Genomic DNA, 26,304 nt, shown 5'->3' on the forward strand with positions numbered 1-26,304 from the left:
AGCTAATCCTCTTAACCACTGAACCATCACCCCGGCCCTCTACTGTATTTTTAATAAAATTATATCAATTGCCGTGATCAACTTAAAATGCCACTACCACTACCCAAAATACAGCAAGGTGTGGTGAACTTAAGTTCAAGTGTTGACAATAACACACATATACACACACCAAGAGAATGTCTTCGGATGACAGTAATACTGACAGTCCACACTATGGGGACAAGGGAGGGATACCATGTCCCTATGGGCAAGTTTTAATCCCAGCATCCTTTCTTTTCCAGGCTGCAAGGCACACATGCTTCTTAGAGACAGTGTCAGCCCTAAGAGAAACGAGAAACTAGGTAGACAGGTCTCAAGCAGCTTGCTTACCCACTCCTCACTTTTCGGCTACTTCTGGACTGCTAAGGAAGAAATAAACTTGCATCTTCCATAAACCATCTTATACGGTGGTTTTTGTTACAGCAGCTTAATCCTTCTGACTTATGCAGAGGGGGGGCAGGGGGGGCAGGGAGGAGGGGGGGAGGGAGAGGGAACAAATTAAAAAGCCAAGATTATCTTTTATCTTTTATGAGTCCCTTCTTCTTGCCAAACCTTTGGGTTTTACTTTTAACAAGTATAAATAAGGAACCTCAAATTGAACTGGCTGTAAACACGACCTGAAAACTACATGTGACTTCACGGGTTCAGTGTGCTTACCCTGTTCCAAAAGCCACCCTACAGCACATACTGGCACCTATACCCTTTGGGCTTAAATGGACGCGTGTAGTTAATATAAATCCTGAGTATCAAATTGACAAATGAAAACTCAGATTGTTTAGCATGTTGACTTCCTTTTATTCCAGTACAGACATATGTCTATGGGAGCTTAAGGTTTACGAGTTCTCTATAATCAGTTAATCACGGATAATTGGATGAACATAACACAGACTTCATCGCCCTCCGTGTGTGATGCCAAGACGATGATTTTCTCTGATTCCTGGTTTCGTGGTACCCGGTGCTTCAGAATAGTTCTGTGTTGCTAAGACAACAGGGATACTGCAAAAGAAAAACTGGGATTGAAGTCAAGGCACTGAAGCAGCCTCAAAGGATGTCATAAATAGTGTGTGCCAGGCCTTATTCACAGTGAAACCTATAACACCTGAATTAGAAGGAGAAAAAAAAATGACTGCATTATTCCAATGTTCTCCCAGAGGAGTAGGGTGCTCTTGACAGCTTCCGCTCTGAGGTTCAGAGGACAATGAGGAGTGGACTGCGAGTGAGGGAGTTGCCATCCCACTTGGTTTCCAAGACCCCGTGGAAATAAGTGAGGTGAGCCTGTTCTTAAATCCCAACTTCATTCTAAAGGCGGCATGTCTGCAAGGTGAGAAGAAAGCCAAGCCCAATGCTATTCAGTTGCTGTCACTTGTTCTTCCACTGAGAATTTATATCTCATCTGAATGAAGCCTTTATTCTGGCTGGCAAGTGTGTGTGTGTGTGTGTGTGTGTGTGTGTGTGTGTGTGTGTGTGTGTGTGTGTAGCGAGGGTCTGATACCTGCTAGGACTCCTGGTTGGCATTTGAAATTTGAGTCTACCAATAAATGCAAAGATGATGATTTCTGATGCTTTTTTTTTTTTAATGGCACAGGGTGTCACCATGTGGCTCTGGTTGTCCTAAAACTCACTATGTAGACCAGGCTGGCCTTGAACGCTGTGAGACCCACGTGTGCCATCACACCTGGCTCTGCTGACATTTTGAAGCTCCAGGAAGCCCCAGCAACAGTGGGGTGAGCCAGGCTGCATCCCCAGCTCTGTCTGTGTGAGCAACCTGAACAGCTATGGCAGTCACCCCCGCATTAACACGACAACACCAAGGCAAGGACTAAGGCAAGGAAAATCAAATGCTTGAGCTGGCCCTGTGAAAGGAAAACGGCATTTAACTAGAAACTGAAGAGTGTCCTTCAGGTCATGTGTATTCTACTGCAGAGATTAAAAAAAAAATCTGCCAAAACAACAACAACAACAACAACAACAACAACAACAAAACCCACCAACCCATGAACAATGAGGCCGGGAATGTGGGTCAATGGTCCAGAGCTTGGCCTGGCATGTGCTGCGCACGCCCCTGTTTTGCTTCCTAGCGCTACGGATAAATGAATAAATGGCATGACCAGAGAACCAAGAACCCACTGTCCCCAGAGCAAGGACAGGCCTTCCCCAGGGTCATGTCCTCTCTCACAAAGTCGTCTGGCCAGGAATAATGGCCACACAAAGGCAGGCCGTGGAGGATCGCAGTCTTCCAAGGGAAGAGACGGAGGTGGCTTGGAGACGGGGTGGCCACCGTAGGGTTCCCTTTTCACGTAGGAGTCAAGAGACTGCTTACTCGTGGAAACTGGCGGGGATGCAGTCAGGTCAGTGGATTTGAACACTCACTACCCAGTAAGGGTTTAATCTAATAGAACCAAGTGAAAAACCATTAGACCCCCCCCCTTTTTTTTAATACCCTGATTACATAAGCATAAAGAGGAAAATAGAAAAAGAACACAGAACACTGTATTTTTAATATTTGTAAGTAGCATAAATCATAACGGTTTGTATACTACACTATACAAATAACATACTGTTACTTTCCAAAGAAAACCAACTTCTTAGAGGGTTTCCCAAACAGTCAGTCACTCCATATAGCTAAGAGCTTGACCCTTTAGCCAGTTGCTACAGCACACGGAATGCAGGTGATGTGTTCCCGAGTCTTCCATCTCTGTGCCCGTTTCTACTGCCACTGAGGAAGGGACCCCTTGGAGGCCTGATGTGTGTGGCCCCTTCCATCTCTTGTGCCACGAAACGTGGGCTCTGCAGGTTAGGCAAGTGCCGACGGGGCGGCCTCCGTGCTTGGCTTCCCACAGTCTTGCTCCCCGTTAGGAGAACTTCCGCTTCTTCATGGCTTCCGCCTTGACCGCCAGGCTCTTGGCACAGATGGTCAGGACCACAATGAGGACACCCACCACAAATGTCACCACTGGCCAGAGGAAACAGTGCAGGAGGACAATCTCGTCATGTGTGCGGTGCAGCAGAACATCCTCCGGTCTGCAAGAGAGTAGGGGACAGGAAAGGAAGGCCAGGTCAGTCTAAAGAGCAACCGCCTCTGTACCACCTGCTGACAAGTACTTTCCAGCCCAGGGGCTAATCACTCTTCAAAGTGAAGACTGATTACAGACACCATACTGTTAGATTCAAGCCCATTTCCGAAAGCTGTGAGCTCTCGAATCAAGTAATTGCTGTAAATTTGCATATCACTTATTATATCATTTGCATGCTGCAAAATGTCGAAGGTATAGCATCGTTTTGCTATCATTTTCCTCCATCCTAAATTACTTCCTCTTCCCTCCTCATTCTAAACGTTAGTGATGGGTGGGCATTCTTGAACAAACCTAAACTCCATCTTGGTGTTTAGCTGGACCCCATGTGATTTTAATGGGGGAGGGGGAGAAATTAAAGGCATTGCTCAAGTTAGAGTGACAGAAGATCCATAGCCCATAGGCACGTCTAACCTGCAGTGTTGGCCACATGCATCCCAAGATGACTATGAACGCAGACCTACACACTAATATACCACATCACACTGTAGCTTCAAGTGGTTGGACACCCCTGGCATTTCTTAGATGAACTGAGCTTTGCCATATGAACCTAAGGTCTTATTAATAAGCAGGCAGGACATGGACTGAGTGTGTTGAGCTAACACAGTTGAGCCACTGCTCTCTCTTAGTAGGTCCTGCCAAGTGTCCGCAACGGATTTCTATCTTGTTAGTGAGGCCACTGCATTGATTTCTACATTTGACTCTGACAGAAAAGTAAAGATGAGACACGCCTCATAGGCCATGTTCTCTTATCTTTGGCAATCAGACAGGTGTCTGAGAGTTCGGCTTTCACACTGTGACTTATGTCTTATGAAATAGTAGCATTTTATCCACAGGAAGGTGTGCTCTGTTATCTTACAGCTGTAAGATATGTTAGCTACACTTCCTCCAGGAAAAAGGCTGCAAAATGATTTATCCCACTATCCCCAAGAACATCCAAGGTTTCTGAGGCCAAGGGCAGTGCCTTTAACAGGGAGAAATGCACTCCTGGGCACTCTCGTTAGTGCTAGCTTTCAGTTCCCAGAAGGCTGACAACGGACACTGAGTGTTTCCCTTTTCCTAAGCATCACATAGCATCAGCAGAAATGGATGTGCAGGCTGGATCGGAAATGACGGAATCCGTGTGCTTCTCTTCTTCAGTGCATAATGTCAACTCTAGTTGGCATTTCAATGAAAATGTATGTTAAATGAACGCAGAATCGTTCATCAAGGCCCACATCACACTCCGCTACCAGAAATCATTCTGATTAATCCCACAGCAACCCACTGTCTTCAAGACCTGGGCTGTGGTTCGCTTCAGTTCATATCCCTGCTGTGAGAGGCAACAGGGCCGTGACACTGCCGTGGCCCGCCGTTCTACATGTGTTCATTGTTAAATAACTTTTTGCAGCTGCTGAAGAGCCTGCCTGTGTTGCTGCCTGAGTCTGAAAATAGTAAGAGGCCAAGGCCTCAAAATAACCCAGGCACAAGACAGTCAGTGTCACATCTAGAGTCTTCGGAATGTGCAGTGCCAGTGCTGCCACACAGCTACAGGTGCCCACAGCTGGCAGATGACCTACCTAAGTGTGCAAGAGAAGGTTCACCCTGCCTCTCAGGATGCCCTCTCCGGAAAACACAACTATTGCTACAAAGAGGAGTCCTACATTCCTCATCAAACGAGTCAGATGCATCGCAACACGCATACAGTTCATAACCAAGGAACCACGCCCTGAAAATCGATGGTGCTAAAAACAAGGGGAAGAAAGGAGATTTGGGTTTTTATTACTATAGTAACTGCATGTGTAATTTGCGTAAGTAACATGTTTTTCTTTATATAACTAATTTCCCAGTAAAATGATTCTGTGTGGATCCTCTTTTGTATTCTTTCTCCAGCCATTACTTAGGATGTCACTGAATGCCTTATCGCAATAGTAAACAAATGAGCCAGAGAAACAGTTCCTAGGAGGGAGGCCGGAAACGCCATACGTAGAGCACGTGTTGGGGAAACAGGAAGTCAACAGGCAGGAAAGAAGGAGGCAACAGGAAATTGTTGGCTCCACAAGCTTGCTTTCCTCAGAAACTTTCTAGAATTCTATCTCCTTGTTCCTGGGCAACCCTTATGTTTTAAAGCTTTAAGTGACAAAATAAAATGACTCATCTGAGCTGAATTTGAACTGCCTCGACAAATCCCTCTTTGGAGGTAGTTTAAAAAAAAATAAATATTATCATACACGTTTCCTTAAAAACCATGCATGTCTATTTTGACTGTAGACAGCTCCAAGATGCCCCCACAATCTCCTTGGATAGGAAAAATTAGTTTCTCAGATTACCAGTCACTTGCTTACATGGTTCACTGAGATCACCTTTAAATTGCTTCTTCCTGCCTGTTTCACTCATGCCATCTGGGCTTATAGTACCTTAACTGAAGGCAGTCTCCTGCCTCAGTTATCTATTTCCTCCAGGTTGATTGGCCAAAAACTATCTGGCTTAGAATTCATTCCGTGTGCCCCACGCCCATGTTTATATGGTGGAAGTGAAGAGGAATTCTTAAAAAGGTAGGGAAAAAGCTGAATTAAAAAGAAAGAAAGGAAGAAAGGAAGGAAACGATGGGAGTTGTGAGCCTGCCTAAGCACGCACAATCGAAAGTGATGACGGGATGACGTGAAACCATATGTGTAACTGTGTTATTTATTCACCTTTCCGACGCTGGCTTTTCCCAACCTAGACTCCAGTGGCACTTGTCTCAGTCCTTTGTTCAGCGCTCTCGGATGGTGAAGTTGTGGGGCCCCAAAGTCTTTTCGAAACTCTGGGGGTAATTCTATCTACACTTGCGCAGGAAGCGTTACATAGAGGTCTAAGAACGGGAGAGTGCGGAACGAGCCATTTCGCAGACTAGCCGATGCTGACTAAGACTTAGGCCCTGGCGTGTGTCTCAGCCTCCACGTGATTCTAGGTATCATGTCTACTGTTGTGTGTGCATACTGTGTATCTTCACAGGAAAAGCTAGAGGTCTAGGGCAGAGCACACACATGTATGGGGCAGGGCCAGAGGCTAAGAGCTGGAAGTTCAGACCAAAGGAGGCCCTTGGTTTGAACTGGCAGAAGGATGCCCCTAATTAGCCTTGATTCTAATTGAGTGAGGAAAAAAAACAAAAACAAAAACAAAGAAATTTGAGGCACATCATCTTAAATACAGAAAATCTATGCCCTGTGATGTTCTCTAACCAAGTAGGACTTGTTGGTAAGTGGGGAAAGAAAATGGTGATTAAAATAAATAAATAAATAAATAAATAAATAAATAAATAAATAAATAAAATGAGAAATGTCTTCAATTTAATCTGTTCTTATCAGATCTCAGGGAGTGGGGGGGGGAGCCGTCTTGGTTGGTAATGTGCCCGCTGTGCAATACCAAGGGTCTGAGTCCGCGCCCCCAGTGCCTGTGTGAAAGCTGAACTTAGCTGCATGTATCTGTAATCCTAGCACTTTGGGGATGGAGACCAGTGGATCCCTGGATCATTTTGGCCAGTCAATATAGCCAATCAGTGAGCTCGGGGATCAGTAAGAGATGCTGTTTCAAAAGACAAGATAGCCTAGCACAACACACACCTTTAGTCCCAGCACTCCGGAGGCGGAGCTGGGGGCATCGCTGTGCTGTGAGTTCGAGGCCAGCCTCCACATAATGACTGTCAGAGGAAGAAATAAGATAAGGGAGAGACCCCTGACATCAGCCTGTGCCCTCCACACGCACATATACGCAGATACATACACTTTACACACGCACACACATACCACAACTTAAAATAGCATTGTAATTTCACAAATTTGATATTACAAAAACCGCACCAACTTGAGACAAGATGACCCACTTATAAGAGCTTATCCTACAGGACACTGAAGCCCATCTGGGCCCTCAGAAGTACTTCTTAGTTCTCTGGGTACAGGAGTGTTTTCATCAAGGAAGCCACTACAGCATTGAGACGTTGGCCCATTTTAGCAATGCAATAAGACACCCTCTGCCAGATACACTCCTCTTGCCTTGCCTTTTCAGTCCTATACACGTTGACTTTGACAAATCCTCCCACCCTTACCCTACCTTTGGTACTGAGTATTGAACCTGTGGCCCTGCACTGTTACGTGCACAATCTACTCTCCTACTGTACACACTGCCAAACCCCAGGCCTCTAGAGCCATGGAAGTTGCACAACATTGAGATATTACATTTATTATTATAAGCTACCAAGCCTTATCACAGAACAAACCATTATCATCGGAGACACTGCCACTGACACTTTGGGGGGAAACATTTGTTTCACGTGTTTCATCATTGCTTTGCTAACACAAGCACGGTGTTAGCCCCACATGACAGGCCTCTGACGTGTTGCATGGCCAAAGGACACCAAAAACTTCAAGACGTCATCACGTGAGCCCTTCTGCGCAGGTGCAATCTAGGCCTGCTTTAAATCTTATTTATTATTTACAACATGACCTAGTTTCACAAAGAGACTGAAATGGATAATACAAACAGGAGATTTGAATAAAATAAAATCCTTAGCCTGACAGTGAAAAAACAAGGGCAGTATAATTAGGATGAAGAGAACGTAAAAACTCCACTAAGATAAGCCTTAAGCTTAGTTTAAATAAAATGTATTTCTGAGCCTCTTGGTATCCAATGGCTGTGGAAAAGAAAATACTAGTTAACCAACTGCTATTACATAAGAAAGTGAAACAAGAGACTAGTGTTTTACTAGGGCTAACCTAGAAGAAAAACAAATTTGTATGCACGTTTACCTAAAGTAAGGCATTTGTCATATTTTGAAAGACTAGATAGCAGTTTCTCCAAGCTAAATGATAAAATCACTTGAAGGCTTCTTACCATACAGAGCTCAAGGTCTCAGATCTGCAGGACTGAATAACACTGCAACAATGCTTACAGCTTATCATGCCTGAGGACAACTGAATTAAGTGATGCTTTGGCAGCACCAGATCAGCATCAGCTTCGGTCTGGACAATGGCCACACCAGACTAAAATCATGACAGAGCTGGAGCATGGGTATAGTATGGTGTTTTTCCTCCCAGCCTCAAGCACCCAAATTGACTCATGAGATTCAAAACATATTTACAGATACCTAGGCCATATAGCTAGGCTCTTCTCTGACTACCTCATAACTTAAAATAGCCAAATTATTCTAATCTGCATTCTGCCATGTGGCTGGTTACCTCTGCTCAGGTACCGTGTGTGTGTCCTCCTCACATCTTCCCAGATGAATGCGCCAAGCAAGCCTGGCTTTATCCCAGAATCCTTTCTGCCTGCTGGATGTCCCACCTTCTGTTCTACCCTTTCCTATAGTCCATAGGTTTGTTTTTTTAATTGACAGGTGTTGCATCCATACGATATACAAGATATTCTCTCTCCACATGGGCACACACAAGATGAAAATCCACCAGGAAAGCCACACGTGTGTTCTTTGACAGATTAACGTCATCTGCATAGAGGGTGGGTTTTAGCCACCCTTATAAAGTCTTCAGCATGTACACAAATATTTAAATAAAATGCCGCCCGTGGGTCTGGAGAAACAGCACTCCTGCCTTGCAAGCATGAGGACCCGAGTTTGATCCCTGGACTCCAGGTAAGAAATGCTGACCATGGAGCCTGCACATGTAATCCCAGCACTGGGGAAGCCAAAACAGGCAGAGAGCCTAGGCTTGCTGGTCCACCAGCCTAGTCTATTGGTAAGCTCCAGGCCAGTGGGAAACCTGTCTCGAGGAAGAAATAAAGAGATGGATGGCTTCTGAGCAATGATACTGGAGGCTATCCTGTGTCCTCCACACATAACATGCATGAGAACACACACACACAGACAGACACACAGGCACATACACACACAGACAGACAGACAGACATACACACAGACAGACACACATATACACACACAGACACAGACAGACACACAGACACACACACATATATACACACAGACACATATATATACACACACAAACACAGACAGACACACACAGAGACAAACACACACACACACATACACACACAGAGCTTTACTGTGGTTAGAAGATAGCTCTCCATAAGTACACACAAAGTACTTGGGATATTTATGAAGAAGAAAGATTTCTTTGGGCCTGTGGTGAGGCACCACATCATCCTGGCAGCACTGGGCAAAGCAACTGCTCTCTTCATCAACAGGAACCGACGGGGAAGGCAGACGACGGTCCTACATTCCTTTTTTAAACTATGGCTCCAGTGACCTAAAGACCTTCTGATAAGCTCCACCCTTCAAAATTAACAATACCATCCTGGGCAGGAGCTCTGTGGGTCATTCGGCACGCCAACAATAGCAGAGTGTTATTGAATGTTTTGGCTTCCAGCAATACCGTATTCCATGGGCCTTCTGGAAGAAGACTGATTTAAAACATACTCAGTGAAGATATGATCTATTGATTATTAATTTTAAAAAACTGATCTTTGAAGGTTTTTTTCCCTACTAAAAGATACTAAACTTGGCCAATAGAAACGCTGGGGACCAGAGCTACATGGTTGTAGAATATATGTTTAAGGTGCATAAGGCCACAGGTTGGATCTCTAGCGAATACGAAAGGAGTTGAAGTTGGGTTTGGCATAACTGAGACATCCTTGTTGAGAGGAACTAGCTACTATGTCTAGTTGCTGGGGACGCAATCCTAGGACCTTGTCAAGAAGGTAGAAAAAAGCCAACCTGTCTTCCCATGCGCCTGCAGGGCACTTCCACAGCTCACTGAGAGCAACAGGAGACAGGGACCAGCCACACAGGCCCTCCACGGTGATCACTGTTTCCCCCGAGCCTCTCCGCTGTGGGGGGGACACACTTGGAACCCTGAATGTGGTTATTAAGCTGAAGGATGAATTTCTGGAAATTTCCCTCATCTGCATAACCACACAACTTCTGGGACATGAGGCTACCATAACTTTTTTCTCCGAGGGCTCCAGTCTGCACAGAAGGTCACTCCAGCTTACAGAGGCAAACGGTATCACACCCCCACCCCCACCCCCTCCTAAAAGCCATCTCTGGAATCTTCTTTTTCCCACCCCACTCACTATGCATGCTCCAACCTAACCACTTCTTCTTTGATCTGAAGTCCTACACATAAAACATATTTAATAACGCATCAGGTTTGCTTGCGCTTTCTCCTGCTAACGTGTTATCTGGCGGTTTCAATCACAGTCCCCAGCCAATAAATGTGACAGAGTAAAGGGATTTTCGTCCCCTACTCCAGTTCAAGCTCATTTCGTCTCACACAGGCTTAGCGATGATGCTGTGATAAGGGCTTTCAAAAGCCCAGGTGGCAGTGGTTTCGCTGCCGAGGGGTCCTATCTGTGGCTAAAAAATGCTCACCACACTTCTATAAACGTGAGTCGCGCCTTCTAGTCTCCCTCCACTGACCCCTCCCAGGCTGACTGAGAGTGGCAATGCGTAATTAAGCCAACTCCAAGCCTCCAGTGTGTACAGAGAAAAGCCCGCATTTGACTGTGGCAGGAGAGGTAGTGGAGTGGCAGGTGTGTTATTTTTTTGGAGCAATACAGCATCGAATTAGTTATAAAGCAGAGAGAGTATAGTAAAGTTCATTCTCGAGGAAAGACCTAAATAATCTGCAGGCACAGGACGGTGCCTAAGAACAGGAACGGGACGCAGGCAGTCTTGATCTTAAAGGTAAGTGTTTAATCTGTCCCTTCACATCGTAGTTTCCTCATCTCTAAACTCTAGGTGTTGTCATTACGTTTCTTGTCATCGTGGAAAAACACACGACAAAAATCGACCTAAGGGAGGCTGGAAGGATTCACTTGGCCTCATAGTTTAAGAGAGACAGTCCGTCAAGGTGGGGAAGACATTTTGGTTTCTAGTCAGGAAACAGACAGCAGACAGGAAGTAGAGCCAGGCTACAAAACCTACTCCTTTTGAGACTCCACTACATAAGGGTTCCACAAACCCCCGAAACAGTGACGGTTGGAAGGCAGAAGCATTTCCTAATCAAGCCACAGCAGTGATTAAAAAAAAAAATCTACCTTACCCCTGAGAACTAGAGTAAGGCACGTCAGGAGCTTACGGTACAGACGAGCTAAGAAGAGATGGGGCCAAGAATGACTGTCACCAATCAGCAAAACCAATTCCAGATTGTCTTCTTTGGGGATCTTTCACCCAAATACTATAAGGAGGTGGTCACAGGCGGCTCCTTTGATCACATTAAAAGTCCTTTCTGGGCCGGGCATGGTGGCGCATGCCTTTGATCCCAGCACTCTGGAGGCAGAGGCAGGCAGATCTCTGTGGGTTTGAGGCCAGCCTGGTCTACACAGTGAGTCCAGGACAGTGAAGAATATACAGAGAAACCCTGTCTTGAAAAAAAAACAAACAAACAAACCAAAAACAAACAAACAAAAGAAAAACCAGTCTTTTCTGTATAGAGGCCTTTGTTGCTCCTCAATCCCATGTGTCACCAACAGTGAGCATTGCATCCTGCACAGCAGGCTTACAGGGAGCAAAGGTAACCACCAGGAAAAGGCTTAACAAGCTAATGATGTCTTCCAAATGTCAGGCAGAGGCACTAACAACATTAGAGCCTTCTAATTAGGAACATAAGCAGAAGTTATACGCTAAACCCACCCAGGCAGTCCCCAGCTGCAGATGTGGTTGGGATCCCTGACTGTCTCAACAGATCTTCCAAGAAGCCTGAGGGAGCCGCTGCAGTTCTGGGTTCACAGAGTGATGTGCAGTTCTGGGCTCACAGAGTGATGCGCAGCTTTTGGCTTTCCTCATGCTTCGCGCTCATTTTTTTTTTTAACACACCCTGCCTGTCTTCTCAAGCTGATTCTTAAATCCCTGACATCAGACACCTGTTGTATGTATCCCTTGTCTGTAGAGGAATGTCAATTCAGAACATGGCTGTTCTGGCAAGAGATCACATCCAAAGACCTTCTAGGTCTGTGATCTGGCTGGAATACAGACACACTGTTTAATCCAGGAAACAGAGGCAAACAGATCTGAGTTCAAGGCCAGCCTGGTATAGAGAAAATATCAGGTAAAGAAAAGCTTAGGTCCAGTCATGGTGGTAAATGCCTTTAATCCCAAACAATGAAGGTAAAGTTAGTTTGTAGAAGGAAGGACCCATGTTTGAAAGTGATGTCTAATTGAGTGGCAGAAAATCAGAGAAGATTTGACAGAATAGGATACACCCAATTGTCATAAGAAGAGAGAGAAGGCAGTTTTTACCAGACAGAGAGAAATGGGTTGCGGAAAGAACTCAGGGGAAGATGGAATGAGCCAGAAAATGAGAAGAAGCCAGAAGATTAGCGCAGAATGCTGAGTTAGTCTGAGTCCAAGCAGCACAATTCCAGGCTCAGAGAGAAGCCAGATTGAATAAGTCAGCTGAGAGAAGAGTTTGAGCCAGAACAGCTGAGTTGAATAAGCCAGCCCAGAGTTCAGAAAGAACAAGTAAGGTTAAGCTTATTAAGCAGTGATTCTCAGAGGCTGAAAACATTCTAGGCCTAGGTTAGATTATATGGCGGCTAGAAGCTTGCAGAATTAGGCCTGGGTTAGCAGAAGGAGACAGTGAGTCTCCCAGACAACAACTGAGTCAGGAGAATAAAAGATACTTTTACATTTGTCTATGAAGGCTCCTATCTTCTCAGAGAGAAACAAACAAACAAATAAAACAGGAACCATTGTCAAGTTCTGCAAGCAGAAAGATGTGTATGAACTTTTCACACTGAAAAAAAGAAAAAAAAATGATCAGTGAAGTTGAATTGATGACCCAGAAATAAACCCACTCATCTATGGATACTTGATTTTTGACAAAGGAGCCAAAATCTTACAATGGAAAAAAGAAAGCATCTTCAACAAATGATGCTGTCTAACTGGATGTAAAAGAATGAAAATAGATCCATATTTATCACCCTGCACATCACTCAAGTCCAAGTGGATAAAAAGCCTCAATATAAAACAAGATACACTAAATCTAATAGAGGAGAAAGTGGGGGAAAGCCTTGAGCTCATTGGCACAGGAGACAACTTCCTGAACAGAACACCAACAGCTCAGGCACTAAGATCAACAATTAATAAATGGGACCTCATGAAACTGAAAATCTTCTGCAAGGCAGAGGACACTGTCAACAGAACAAAACGACAGCCTACAGATTGGGAAAAGAAAGATCTTCACCAACCCTACAACCAACAAAGTGCTAATATCCAAAATATATAAAGAACTCAAGAAATTAAACACCAACAAACCAAATAACCCAAATAAAAAATGGAGTACTGAGATAAACAGAGAATTCTTGATAGAGGACTCTTGAATGGCTGAGGAACACTTAAAGAAATGTTTGGTATCAAACAACTCTGAGATTCCATCTTACACCTATCAGAATGGCTAAGATCAAAAACTCAGGTGACATCACATGCCAAGAAGGATGTGGAGAAAGGGGAACACTCCTTCATTGCTGGTGGGAGTGCAAACTTGTACAACCACATTGGAAATCAATCTGGCACTTTCTCAGAAAATTTGGAATAGCTCTACCTCAAGGCCTGGCTATACTACTCCTGGGCATATACCCAAAAGATGCTCCACCATGCCACAAGGATGTTTGCTCAACTATGTTCACAGCAGCCTTATTTGTAATAGCCAGAACCTGGAAACAACCTAGATGCCCTTTAACCCAAGAATGGATAAAGAAACTGTGGTTCCTTTACGCTACGGAATACTACTCAGCTATTAAAATCAAGGACATCATGAAACCTGCAGGCAAATGGATTGAACTAGAAAATACCATCCTTAGTGAGGTAATCCAGATCCAGAAACACATTCATAGTAGCTGCTCACTTATAAGTGGATATTAGCCATAAAGTACAGGATAACCATGCTACAATGCACAGACCCAAGCAAGCTAAGTAACAAGGAGGGCTCAATGGAGGATGCTTGACTCTCACTCAGAAGGAGAAATAAAATAGACATCTGAAGCAGACGGAGGGAGGGAAGTGGATAAGAGAGGAGGGGGAGGGGAGGCAACGTGGGGATCAGTGTGAGTACAGAGTGGAGTGCTGGGAGAGGGCATCTGTAGGATGCAGGAGGCTCCAGGGAGTCTACAGCGGCGACCCTAGCTGATGCTCCCAGCAGCTGGGGGGTTGGGCATGGTGCCTGAAGTGGTCACCTCCTGTACCCAGGAGGGACTTCCAGTGAAGGGAGGGGGACACCAACCCACACACAAAACCTTCGACCCAGCCAATGAATGAGTGGCCCAACTCGAGTCGAGTGGCGTGTCATGAAAGAGAGCACCCACCACTGACACTACCCATAATATTCTGCTATGCTTGCAGGCAGGAGGCTGGCATAACAGTCGTCTCAGTGGCTTCACACAGCAGCTGATGGAAACAGATGCAGAGACCCACAGCCAAACTTTAGTTGGACCTGAGGGAATCTTATATACGGGGAAGGGGTGGGGGGGAAGAAAGGATTGCAAGAGCCAGAGAGGTCAAGGACAGCACACGAGAGCGCGCGTATGGGCGCGCGTGCACGTGCACACACACACACACACACACACACACACACACACACACACACACACACACACACACACACCCCTACAAAATCAACTAACCTGGACCCACAGGGGCTCACAGAGACGGAACCACCAGCCAGAGAGCATCCATGGGATGGATCTAGGCCCCACACACATATGTAACAGATGTGCAGCTTGGTCCTCAGGTGAGACCTCTAACAGCAGGAGCAGGGGCTGTCTCTGACTCTGCTGCCTGCCTTTGGATTCCTTTCCCCTAACTGGACGGCCTTGTCTAGCCTAATTAGAAGAAGATGCACGCAGCCCTACGTGATATGCCAAGGCACGGTGATACCCATGGGAGGTGCCCCCTTCTCTGGGAAGAAAGGGAAGACAGGACTTGAAGGAGACAAAGGGAGACCAGATGGAGGGACTGAAAGGAGAGGAAGAAGGGTAACTCCCTACTGGGATGTAAAGTAAATTCATTAGTTAATGAAAAAAAAAGTTACTTTAGCAAAGACAGAAATAGCATTAGCCTTCATCTCTACGCTTCCCACTTCCCAACTGCAGATGTGTGATGTGGCCGGCTGCCTCCTGCTCCTGCCACACAGTCACAGCCACTCTCACTGCCACAGCTTCTCCCCACCTCCCCCTACCCCACCCCCCACCCCTGTGGGAGCATGAACCCACAAACTGTGAGCAGAAATGTCAGGTATTTTCTCATAGCAGCAAGAGAGCGACAGTGTGTCTTCTGGGTCCCCTGCCCCCAACACCCTGACCTAGGAACTTAGTGCTCAGATCGGTGTGTTTCCAGTGCAGGGTCTGCACACACCGAGAGAGACCGTTCTGAAAGATCTCTCCCAGCAGCTGAATTTTCTGTCATTTCCCTAAGCTGAATCACGTCCTCGGCCCTCACTCCAGGCAAAGAGGACACAGAATAATCACAGATCGCACACTTGCCACGTGGGTGTGAGAAACCGTTTCCAGGGAGAAGATGACAAAACACGCTGATGGACCCAAAATAAGCTCACAAGCAGGGATTCCATTGGGTGCCTGGAGGGCTGGCAAGAGCTTCAGCGTCTTGGTTCTCAAGGAAATGAACAGGGTAAGGGATCCCCTCAAATGTCACGATATAGCCTTCCTGTCTGAACGCAACTGGCCATACTGGGTGCAGCTGAAAGATGGCATGTAAAAGTAGACCAAGAAATACTTCCCCGTGATTCCTTCGAGAAAAATCAAGATGGCAAGGGCTTCTGCAGTAGTAAGGCTGAAGTGGGGGATAGGACAGTATAGGCTCGGCCATATCCGAGGGATCCTCACAAAGTCAGCTCCACTTGGATGGTGTCCCTGGGGTTCCCCGGACCTACAAGTGCAGTGCATCCTGCTAAGCTCAGAATGTGAGCTCTACAAATGTTAGCGGGACGGATGGCAAGAAGACTTCAAAGCGCGGAGTGAAATCTATGCCCCCGAGTTGCAGCTGAGCAATCTGGAGGAAGGGAAACAAGACAGACCCTAGACTTCCAGGGGATCCTTTCAAAGGCCACGTATATTTGTCTGAAACTGCAAATGCCATAGATGTATTTGCCTAAACAGTCCATGTGTATTTACTGGTGTTTTCACAGATTGTGCCAACTATTTTCAGATAATTTCCAAAACAAGTGATCATATTGACTTTTCTGCTTTCCTTTCAGCTTTTTTTTTTTTCCTTTTAGGAGTGGGTATGCATATGTTAATGTGTAGCGGTGTGTATGTGCGTGTTTGCGAGTGTGGGCTGAGGGCAGAAGTCAACCTCGGGGGCCCATTTCTTGGTTACTATTCACATTTCTCAAGACAAGGTGTGCTGGATAATTTTATGGCAACTTGACATAAGCTAAAGTCATCTTAAAGATGGGAACCTCAATTAAGAAAATGCTTCTAGGCCGGGTGGCGGTGGCGCACACCTTTAATCTCAGCACTCGGGAGGCAGAGGCAGGTGGATCGCTGTGAGTTCGACGCCAATCTGGTCTACAAAGAGAGTCCAGGACAGCCAAGGATAACACAGAGAGGCCCTGTCTTGAAAAACCAAAATAATAATAATAATAATAATAATAATAATAATAATAATAATAATATGCTTCTGTAAGATCAGTTTGTAGGCAAACCTGTAGGGCATTTTCTTCATTTATAAATCATGGCGCAGGCCACAACCCACTGTGGGCGGTGCCACCCCTGGGCTGGTGGTCCTGGGTTCTATAAGGGAGCAGGCTGAGCAAGCCATGCACCAGTCAGCAGCACCCTCCATGGCCTCTGCACCAGCTCCTGCCTCCAGGTTCCTGGCACACTTGTGGAAGTACAAGCCAAATAAACTGTTTCCTTTCCAAGCTGCTTTTGGGTCACGGTGTTTTCATCACAGCAGTAGTAACCTTAACCAAGACACAGGGTCTCTTCACTGGCATGGAAGCTGCCGAGTATGGCTGCCGGCTAGAGATGCCATGGATCTGCCCATCTTCTCTGCACCCCCAGTGCTAGAACTAAAAGCATCTGTCACCACAACAGGTATCTCCCCCATACTGGTATCCTTCTGGGAATCAAACTCAGGCGCCGACTGAGCCCAGCCCCCCCCTCCATCCCCCACCCCCCAAGCTCTGCTTGTTTTCAAAATCCCTGTCTAGCACAGCCTCCCCCAACTGTGTAATAGTTTCTATTCCAGAAAACGATTTCTGTTTTATCCTGCTGAAGTGCTTTACCTTGCCTGGGGGATCCCCCCAAACCTGCTCCTCCTGGGTAACCAACCCCCCCTTATTCTGGCCTCCCATGCTGTGAAATGGAGTTGAACACACAGGAAAGGGGCCCAGACAGGTACACCTCTATCCCGCCTTCCCCTACAGCGGTTCCCTTTATAACAGACTCAGTTCAGTTCGGCCAAGTCCCTGTGAAGAGATCCTCAGTGAAGGAACCCCACTCACTCACCCGTTTCCTCACTTCTACCCACCTGGCACGTCAGTGCTGCGCTGCTGCTCTGGCCGCTGTGGGCAAAGGTAACTCTGTGCCTGGGGTTGGAAAAGGCCAAGTGAGTAGTATCTCGTACTGTGGAAGCTTGAGAGGAGGGTTACCTCAAGCTATAATGCTGTCCCTTTACCCGGTTCCCAAGGGTTGAAAGCCTGTTCCGCTACAAGGTATAGTGCACCAAGCAGCTACTTTTAAGTTAAATAATTAGTAGAATATATATATAAGTATACAAAAAATATATAAAAGTATATACTTACATATATATTATATTAGAATAAAATATAAAGTTTTAATATTGAATGTTTATATTAAATACTTATTAACATATATTTATTATTATTAAATGTTATGTATAAATATGTGTGTGCATTTTTTTTTAACTTTTCTACTGCACATAGGAAACAGGCTAGCATTTCTATCCAGGCTACCAATGACTCATGTGTCTGGACTCCTAAATTACATGCTTCAGGGTACATGAATAATAGCTTTACACTCAGATTTGTTGCCGTCTGTTGTGAAATTGTGTCTCTTAGTTAAAATGTATTAAGCATTTATTAAAATAATTCTGAATAATAAAATTAGATGAATTAGTTTTGAGCCCCTATTCCTGCATGAGAAGTTGCTCTTTGGTGTTTCTACAGAGAGCTCTGCTGAGAAGCACGCACAACAGTTGCCACGGTGACCTATGACTGAGTAACCGCACCTGCGGGTGCTAGCAGCTTAACTTCCTCCCTGTAGCACATCATATCCAGTGTTTAATAAATAATACATAAATAACTAACAGCAGACTGGTAATCTGAACATGGTTAAAAAAGCGTCTGAGGGTTGGAGAAATGGCTCAGTGGTTAAGAGCACTGCCTGCTCTTCCAAAGGACCAGGGTTCAATTCCCAGCACCCACATGGCAGCTCACAACTGTCTGTAACTCCAAGATCTGACACCCTCACACCAACGCACATAAATTTTTAAAAAATTAAATAAAATGTTAAAAAATATTTTTTAAAAAAAGTCTGAAATCTACATCAGGCTTCCACGCAGTGAGCAGTGTGTATTTCCAGTGAGATCCATTTTCTCTTCTTCTGCCATCTCGCCAGTGTTAATATCCCAGACAGAGTGTGCTTCTTTGCCTGTGGTGCTGCAGTGACAATAGCATGGAGCCTCGAAGGCGCACAGAACCCAAGACAGACGTGCATAGACTTCTCTTGTCAGAGACTTCTACATCTAAAGTACAGTTCGTTTCTAGACATATACTTGGGCATTTAAACAGACTTTCTTGGGATTTGGTTCTCTTCCAGTCAGCCACTTGGCATTTGCTTAACACCTACGACTAGCAGGCATCAGGGCCACCCCGACTTGCTGGCTTGCCCATCAGCAGGAGACGTGAGGGCAGGCACACTGTCTACACACCCACCACCCAGCAACGACACTGACACATGCTTATTTGAGGTGTTCTGGGAATGCTTGCTGTCCCTTACAGCTAAAATCCATTTCATGCTGCAGCGGACATTTGCACACAGTGCAGAGATAATAAAATAGGGGTGCTTAAACGTACCTGGGATTGGGGAGGAAACTCCCTGTTAGCAGGTGCGAGCGGACAGGAATACAGACTTTGGGGACCACATGCATAAGTAATTGATTTGGAGAGGGAACACATATGAAAGGGTTCAAATGTGTCAGGCTGGCGCTTCTGGTTTATTTTGCTATCAGTAGTAACCACAGAAAAGTGTTTACAGTAATGATTCATAGGTTAGACTTAACAGAGACTCTTGTGGTTTTCCTATTCCGAGACAGGCTAGAATCCTAGTCGCTATTAGTGACTCTTCAACAGGGAGGTTAACAAGATAGACTCTGGATGCAGAGGATTGAAGTTGATCTCAAACATGAGGAGAGCAAAATAGGGAGGTCTAGAAGCTGATTTTAAAAATATATAAATATATAAATCATATATATATATGTATGTATATATATATATATATATATATATATATATATATATATATGGAGCCAGGTAAGAGGTACCACAATAAAATTAGAAGCAAAGAATGCATTGCAGCAGTCTACAGCTCCATAGGATAAGTATAACTTACAACAACCTACTATATATTTTTATGAAGAACTTGTCAGAAGACATCCACAGGCTTTAAGGAGACAGCTGTGTAAGGACAGGGGATCAGTACCACTGGATCTGCTTGCTGTCTGCTGTGTGCCTGAGCTGAGTCATCTCACTGCCCTCTAGATGTGGGCACACTAACCTCTGATTTAAAAGATTTTGACTCTTGGTCGCTATTTGCCAGGTATGTAGTTTGCCAGGTAGGCCGGTTAACTCTCAGGGTTTCAGTTCTGCCAAGCATAGGATGAGGACAGTGGCCATCATGCCCGAGGCGTGACGCAGAGTAGGGGGCTAACGTATATGAAGCCCTTTAGCACTTCCTCACACACGGGAAGCAGGATGGACAGGTGCTGGCTACTGCTGCATGGGGCAATGTGAAATCGGTACCCAAGTCCCATTGGTCCTCAGCATCTTTCTGAATAAGTGGGATGAGGGAACTGAAGCTACTCTGACTTACAATTACGATGGTATTTGAGGGCTCAGGCAGGCAGGCACTTTGCAAGCGCAAAGGACATGAGTTTGATTCCCACAACCTACACTTAAGAAGACAGGCATGGTGGCACAAAGTTGTACTCACAGTACTGGGGAACTGGAGAGGGAGAGAGAGATGGGGGAGAGGGAGAGAGAGATGGGGGGGGGAAGAAAGGGGGAAGAGAGGGTGGAAAGGGAGGGAAGGAGGTAGGGAGGGAGGGAGGGAGGGAGGGAGGGAGGGAGGTTGGGACAGAGAGAAATCCTTAGGGCTCCCTGGCCAGTGAGAAAAGAAAAAAAGGTGATGGTTCCTGAGAAAGAATGCCCAAGACTGACCTCGGGCCTCCACATGAATACACACACACACACACACACACACACACACACACACACACAACTACCTGTTGGAATAGAAGAAATAGCCAGTGTAATAGGTACCATAATCAAGATTCAAAATAATCATCAGATGAAATATCCATTAAAATCAATAATACATATTTATAGAAAAATAAATTACAGTTCTTGTATTTAAGGCCAGAATGAAAAATCTCACAAGTTTAGGAATGGGAGAACATTCCTTTCAGAGAAGCGTGGAGCATGCGCCTAACACTCCAAGTCCCTGCTTGCTTGCTTTCTTTCTTTCTTTCTTTCTTTCTTTCTTTCTTTCTTGTTGTTATTCAAGAGTTTCTCTGTATAGCCTTGGCTGTCCTAGACTCACTTTGTAGACCAGGCTGGCCTCGAACTCACATCGCTCGATCCGCCTGCCTCTGCCTCCTGAATGCTGGCATTAAAGGCGTGTGCCACCACGCCCACAAGTCCCCGCTTTCTTTCATCTCCAGCACTGAAAAAAAGAGAAGGGAGTAGGAGAGGGCAGCCCATACACAACACACATGAAAGGAAGACACCTTATTATCAGCTGTTAGTGAGGTGACAATTGTCACAGAGACTCAGAACTCACGGCCTACAGGGCGTCCTGGACCCCATTTTAGTGTCTAGATTCAACAGTGGTGACACAAAGTTTCTGCTTCAAGAGACAGGCCAGCTCAGGGCACAGTAAAAAGGGCCTCCGAGCTGGGCATGGTGCATCCTGCAATTCCAGCACTCAGGAGGAAGTGGCAGGAGAACTACCACAGTTCTAAACCAGCCAGGTCTACATAGCAACAGTGTGTTTTAGAAAACAACTCTCCCAAAAAAAGGAAAGAAAAAAAGAAGAGGAGAAACAGAAGGAGCAGGAGGAGGAGCAAGGGGAGAAGCAGCAGCAGCAGGAGAAGCAAGGGGAGAAGCAGCAGCAGCAGGAGGAGCAAGGGGAGAAGCAGCAGCAGCAGGAGGAGCAAAGGGACATGTGGGAAGGTGTGTGCTCCAGCCTGCTGCTCCCTGGCCAGGAACCTTAAATTTAATATGTCTGCCATGAAATTCAGACAGCTGTCTGTGTCTATAGTGAGGGAGATTCCAGCACTAAGCAAGATGGATGTCTTCTGACTGTGGCAAAGTGCACGCAATGTAAAATTTGCCACTACCCTCAGCTGGCACCAGAAACGTTGCCACTGAGAAATTCTGCTGCCAGTGTCTTCCCATGGACCCGTCACTGGTTCCCTGTGACCTTAGTTACTTCTGTCTCTATTATTTGCTTGGAGATATGGAACTCTCCAAGAACTAATAAAAAAGAAAAGAAAAAGAGAAGTCCTTGATAAGTAAAAATGTTTGAAGATGGGATAGTCATGCCGAGGAGAAAGAAAAGCAGGGGGCATTCATGGCTATCAGAGCTGCTCCAATATAGAAAAGTGATGTGGTAAGCATTTACTATTTATCTATTTACTTACTTACTTATTTATTGGAACTCTGTCTTGGTTTCAATATGAAATGTCCCCCGATGGGCTCACGTGTTCGAGAGTATCACTATGTAGTAGCCATGGCTGGCTTGAAACTTGTTGTATAGACCAGGATGGTCTCAAGCTCTGAGCTCTGCCCACCTTTGCCTCTGCCTCCCAAGTTCTGGGATCAGAGGTGGGAACCGCCATGCCTGGCCTTCTGCTTGTTTTCCTTGTGTTATTTGGAAGACTGTGGACACTGTGGGAGGAGTGGCCCTAGGACCCTGAGGGCCTGTGGCAGTGGTTCTCAACACGTGGGTGGCAACCCTTTTAGTAAACTTCTTTTTCCAAAAATATTTACATTACAATCCGTAACAGTAGCCAAAGTTACAGTTATAAAGTAGCAATGAAAGTAATTTTGTGCTGAAGGGTGGTGGGGTGGGGGTGAGGGGTGTCACCACAACACGAGGAACTGTACTAAAGGGTCAGAGCTTCAGGAAGGTTGGGAACCACTGCCTTATAGTCTGGCACCACTTCCTGTCTGCTCTCTCCCTTCAGACTTCTCAGCCTAATCCACCAGTGGCAGTCTCACTCCTGGTGACATGCTTTCCCCAACCTGACGGACTGTATCCCCGCAAACGACGAGCGGAAAACGACCCCTACCAAGCCTTAGGATGCTTCTGCTTCTTGCCTGGCAATCAGTGTCAGCATCACCAAAAAAATTATTTTTGTTTACAAAGGTTTGGAGCAAATGGCTGAAAAGGTCTCCCAGCTGTGACAGTCTGTGGGTCTGTGAGTTCCACATACACCCTGAACATGCCACAAACACCTGCTGGCCCCACTGCACCTAATAGGAAACCACTGAGGTGAATGCTCTTCAGTAAGTAGTCCAAGGTCATTCACTCAGTCAAGAACAGAGCTATGCATAGAACTGAAGTCTCCTGACGCGCAGCCCTGCCCTGCATTCCACCAGCTGATGGGACTGCACTCGGTGACCTACTTGTCCTATGGTTCTGGTATTTTTCCTCCCAAATCGCCACCCTCCGCCCCCACCCCCACCCCACCCCACCCCACCCGCAGGGCTCTCTTTGAACGCTGCATAAAACGTCTTAAATGAAAAGTGACTTGATAACCTCACATTTGTGATTTTTGTTGCCGTGATGATAAAAGCCCTTTAGAAGATGAACTCGCCAGCATAAAGACATTCTGATTAGCCATCAGAAAATAGACTCTCAATTTCACATTTTAAATAATGCATGGTGTTGAGATCTCAGACTAAGGAGGAGTGTTGGCATGAATTCCATGCATACCCCACAGCTTGGCTGGAGACAGCAAACACTACTTTTTAAAAAGTACAGATTTGGAGACTAAACACAGCCTTCAGTTCTGATGTAATCGCTCAATATGGAACGAGACACAAGCGTATGTGGGAGAGTCACACTGGGTAAGATCCCAGGTTCACTGCCGTACGTAGGAGACTCACACTGGGTAAGATCCCAGGTTCACTGCCGTACGTGGGAGACTCACACTGGGTAAGAACCCAGGTTCACTGCCGTACGTAGGAGACTCACACTGGGTAAGAACCCAGGTTCACTGCCGTACGTGGGAGACTCACACTGGGTAAGAACCCAGGTTCACTGCCGTACGTAGGAGACTCACACAGGGTAAGAACCCAGGTTCACTGCCGTACGTGGGAGACTCACACTGGGTAAGATCCCAGGTTCACTGCCGTACGTGGGAGATTCACACTGGGTAAGAACCCAGGTTCACTGCCGTACGTGGGAGACTCACACAGGGTAAGAACCCAGGTTCACTGCCGTACGTGGGAGACTCACACAGGGTAAGATCCCAGGTTCACTGCCGTACGTGGGAGATTCACACTGGGTAAGAACCCAGGTTCACTGCCGTACGTGGGAGACTCACACTGGGTAAGAACCCAGGTTCACTGCGCTGCTCTTTAAGACATGATATGTCACTGAACTCAACGTATGAAGAGAAAGCTAATGTGGTCATTAAAAAGACAAAATTAAAACTAGCGAGTCAAGCCCATCTCTAACTAAAGATTAAGGAATATCTTGTAGAAAATAGAAAACATTAGTAATGAAAAATTTCTGTTTTGTGTCTTTTTGTTTGTTGGCTGGTTAATTGGTTTTTTGTTTTGTTTGTTTTGTTTTTGTTTGTTTGTTTTTTTGAGACAGGGTTTCTCGGTGTAGCCTTGGCTGTCCTGGACTCCCTTTGTAGACCACGCTGTCCTCGACCTCAGAGATCTGACTGCCTCAGCCTCCCGGTGCTGGGATTAAAGGTGTGCACCACCACACCCGGCAGTAATTAAAATTCTAACATAAAGCATAGTCATTAACTAATTCAACTGTTTATTCAAGACTCAGATCTGAGCCAGAGAGATGGTTCAGGAAGTAAATGCCGCAGCTGTGTAACCCTGATGGCCTGAGTTTGAGCCCCAGAACCTACATAAGAGAGCTGGATATGGTGGTGGACATCTGTATCCCCAGGATTCCTTGGCTGAGTCAGGGAGGCGGAACTCACAGGCCAGTTAGCCTGGGCTACACAGTGCAGAAGCAGAGAGAAAACAGACCTGCCTTAGCAAGGAGGAAGGAGAACACTACTTCCTGAGAGCGGTCTTCTGACCTCCACGTGTGGCACGGCATGAGCTTACACACACACACACACACACACACACACACACACACACACTCCACCCTGCCACACACATCCCCCCACCTGCCTAAATAGGTTAAAATTTCAGGCTGGGCATGGTGATTCACACATTTAATCTCAGCACTCTGGAGGCAAAGGCAGAGGCAGGCAGATTTCCAAAATCAAGACTGGCTTGGTCTATAGCGTGAGCCCAGGACAACCAGGGATACACAGAGAAACCCTGTCTTGAAAAAAAAACAACAAAAAACAACAACAACAAAAAAGGTAGATTACAATTTTAGGTCCCTTTTTTATGCAAATTAATCTTTCGAAGTCTTTTTCTTTAGTAATTTGTCCTAGAAAAAGACCGAAAGAAAAAAAAAAGTAAGAAAGAAAATTTTCACTACCAGTGATACAGTTAAATTCAATCCACAAATATATTAAAAATAAAGGTGTTATTAGAACAAATCTGTTTTTGGAATGCAAAGATGTGATGAAAGCAAATTACAAATGACCAAGCATTTCTTACTATGCTAGTTATAAATGTATTCAGAAGCGCAGATGTAAATTACAGCACATCCTTAGGAAACTCACTCACTATGAGGCACTACCTGCTTTTCCACTGACAGGCTCCAGACTGTCGGCCATTTGGTTCTTCCCTGCCTTTCTCTTGCACAATTAGGACTTTATAAAGCATCTTAAGTTATTCTGAATGCACAAGACTCAGAATTAGAGTCATAAAATCACCCAGCTTGTGTAAAGGAGTTGTGGAGACCAGTATGTCGACAGTCTATCAAATTTTATAGGTGAGGAAACTAAGGTCCATGAGAGCTAGCAGGAATTTTCTGATCAATTGCTTTTAATTCTCCATTTTAATGGCCCTCAAACTGTGCTCCACAGAGCTCTCTACTCATCTGAACTCAGGCTGTTATGTTCATCTGTCTTTAAAATGCTAAGGGTAAAAATATACACCCTAGAATTAGAACATATCCATTCAGTGGCATAAGTATAGCATATTTACTTTTTCTGAGCAACAGACTATCTCTCGCACGCGTGTTATATTGCTTTATCCATTAACAAACCCCATTTATTTAATCAGTCAATGGCCAAGCGTCCAACCAGAGAACAGGCAGACTGCGCACGACTGTTTCTCACCTGCTACGAGTGGATAAACCAAAGGGACACAAACATAGGTAACAATGACTGAGGATGCACTGCTCTGCAGACGGACTCGTTATCAAAACCCAAATAAAAGCATTCTCGTTTCGCAGGCTAGGAAACCAAGACACAGCAGCTCAGCCATTCAACCATGTAATACCAGCGAGTCAAGGGCACAGCAGTGTAAACCCAGACACCTGGCGTCACGTGGTTGCTGCCTTTAAGCAATTATTAATCTGCAAGAGGCAAACGTTCATGCGCATCTAACCCTGGGGAGTACTGGAAAGGGAACCGCGGTGACTTGGGAACACAGAAAGGAAGCAGGCAATAGACCCCAGCCAAGGTCTAAGATGGCACAAGGGAGAACTGAGGCACAGGTAAATGAATGGCCCCGGAATCACAGCATGAGGTAATGGCTGGGCCTAGGTTCCTCCTAGAACTGCTGTGCAGCGCCAATTCCTAGTAGTGAAAATGATGGGGGTGTCTCCAGATGAGGGA

General features: G+C 45.6%; 1 protein-coding gene and 1 long non-coding RNA gene across 2 annotated transcripts in view; one reads left to right on the forward strand and one right to left on the reverse strand.

The window, feature by feature from the left end:
* The first annotated feature begins 505 nt into the window (after positions 1-505).
* On the forward strand, positions 506-2,020 carry LOC311605073. Its single transcript, XR_014781775.1, has 2 exons — positions 506-1,483; positions 1,518-2,020. It is a non-coding gene; the product is annotated as an uncharacterized lncRNA (long non-coding RNA).
* Positions 2,021-2,518: 498 nt separating this feature from the next.
* Positions 2,519-26,304, reverse strand: part of KCNMB4 (potassium calcium-activated channel subfamily M regulatory beta subunit 4) — a 55,046-nt gene continuing 31,260 nt past the window's right edge. Inside the window, exon 3 of the mRNA XM_084795374.1 lies at positions 2,519-3,060. Within this exon, the coding sequence (XP_084651500.1) occupies positions 2,892-3,060 (169 nt within the window). The 3' untranslated portion in view covers positions 2,519-2,891. The remainder of the gene's footprint in view (positions 3,061-26,304) is intronic.

Source organism: Acomys minous (assembly GCF_964271855.1).
Source record: "Acomys minous genome assembly, chromosome: 9".
NCBI classification, from domain to species: domain Eukaryota; kingdom Metazoa; phylum Chordata; class Mammalia; order Rodentia; family Muridae; genus Acomys; species Acomys minous.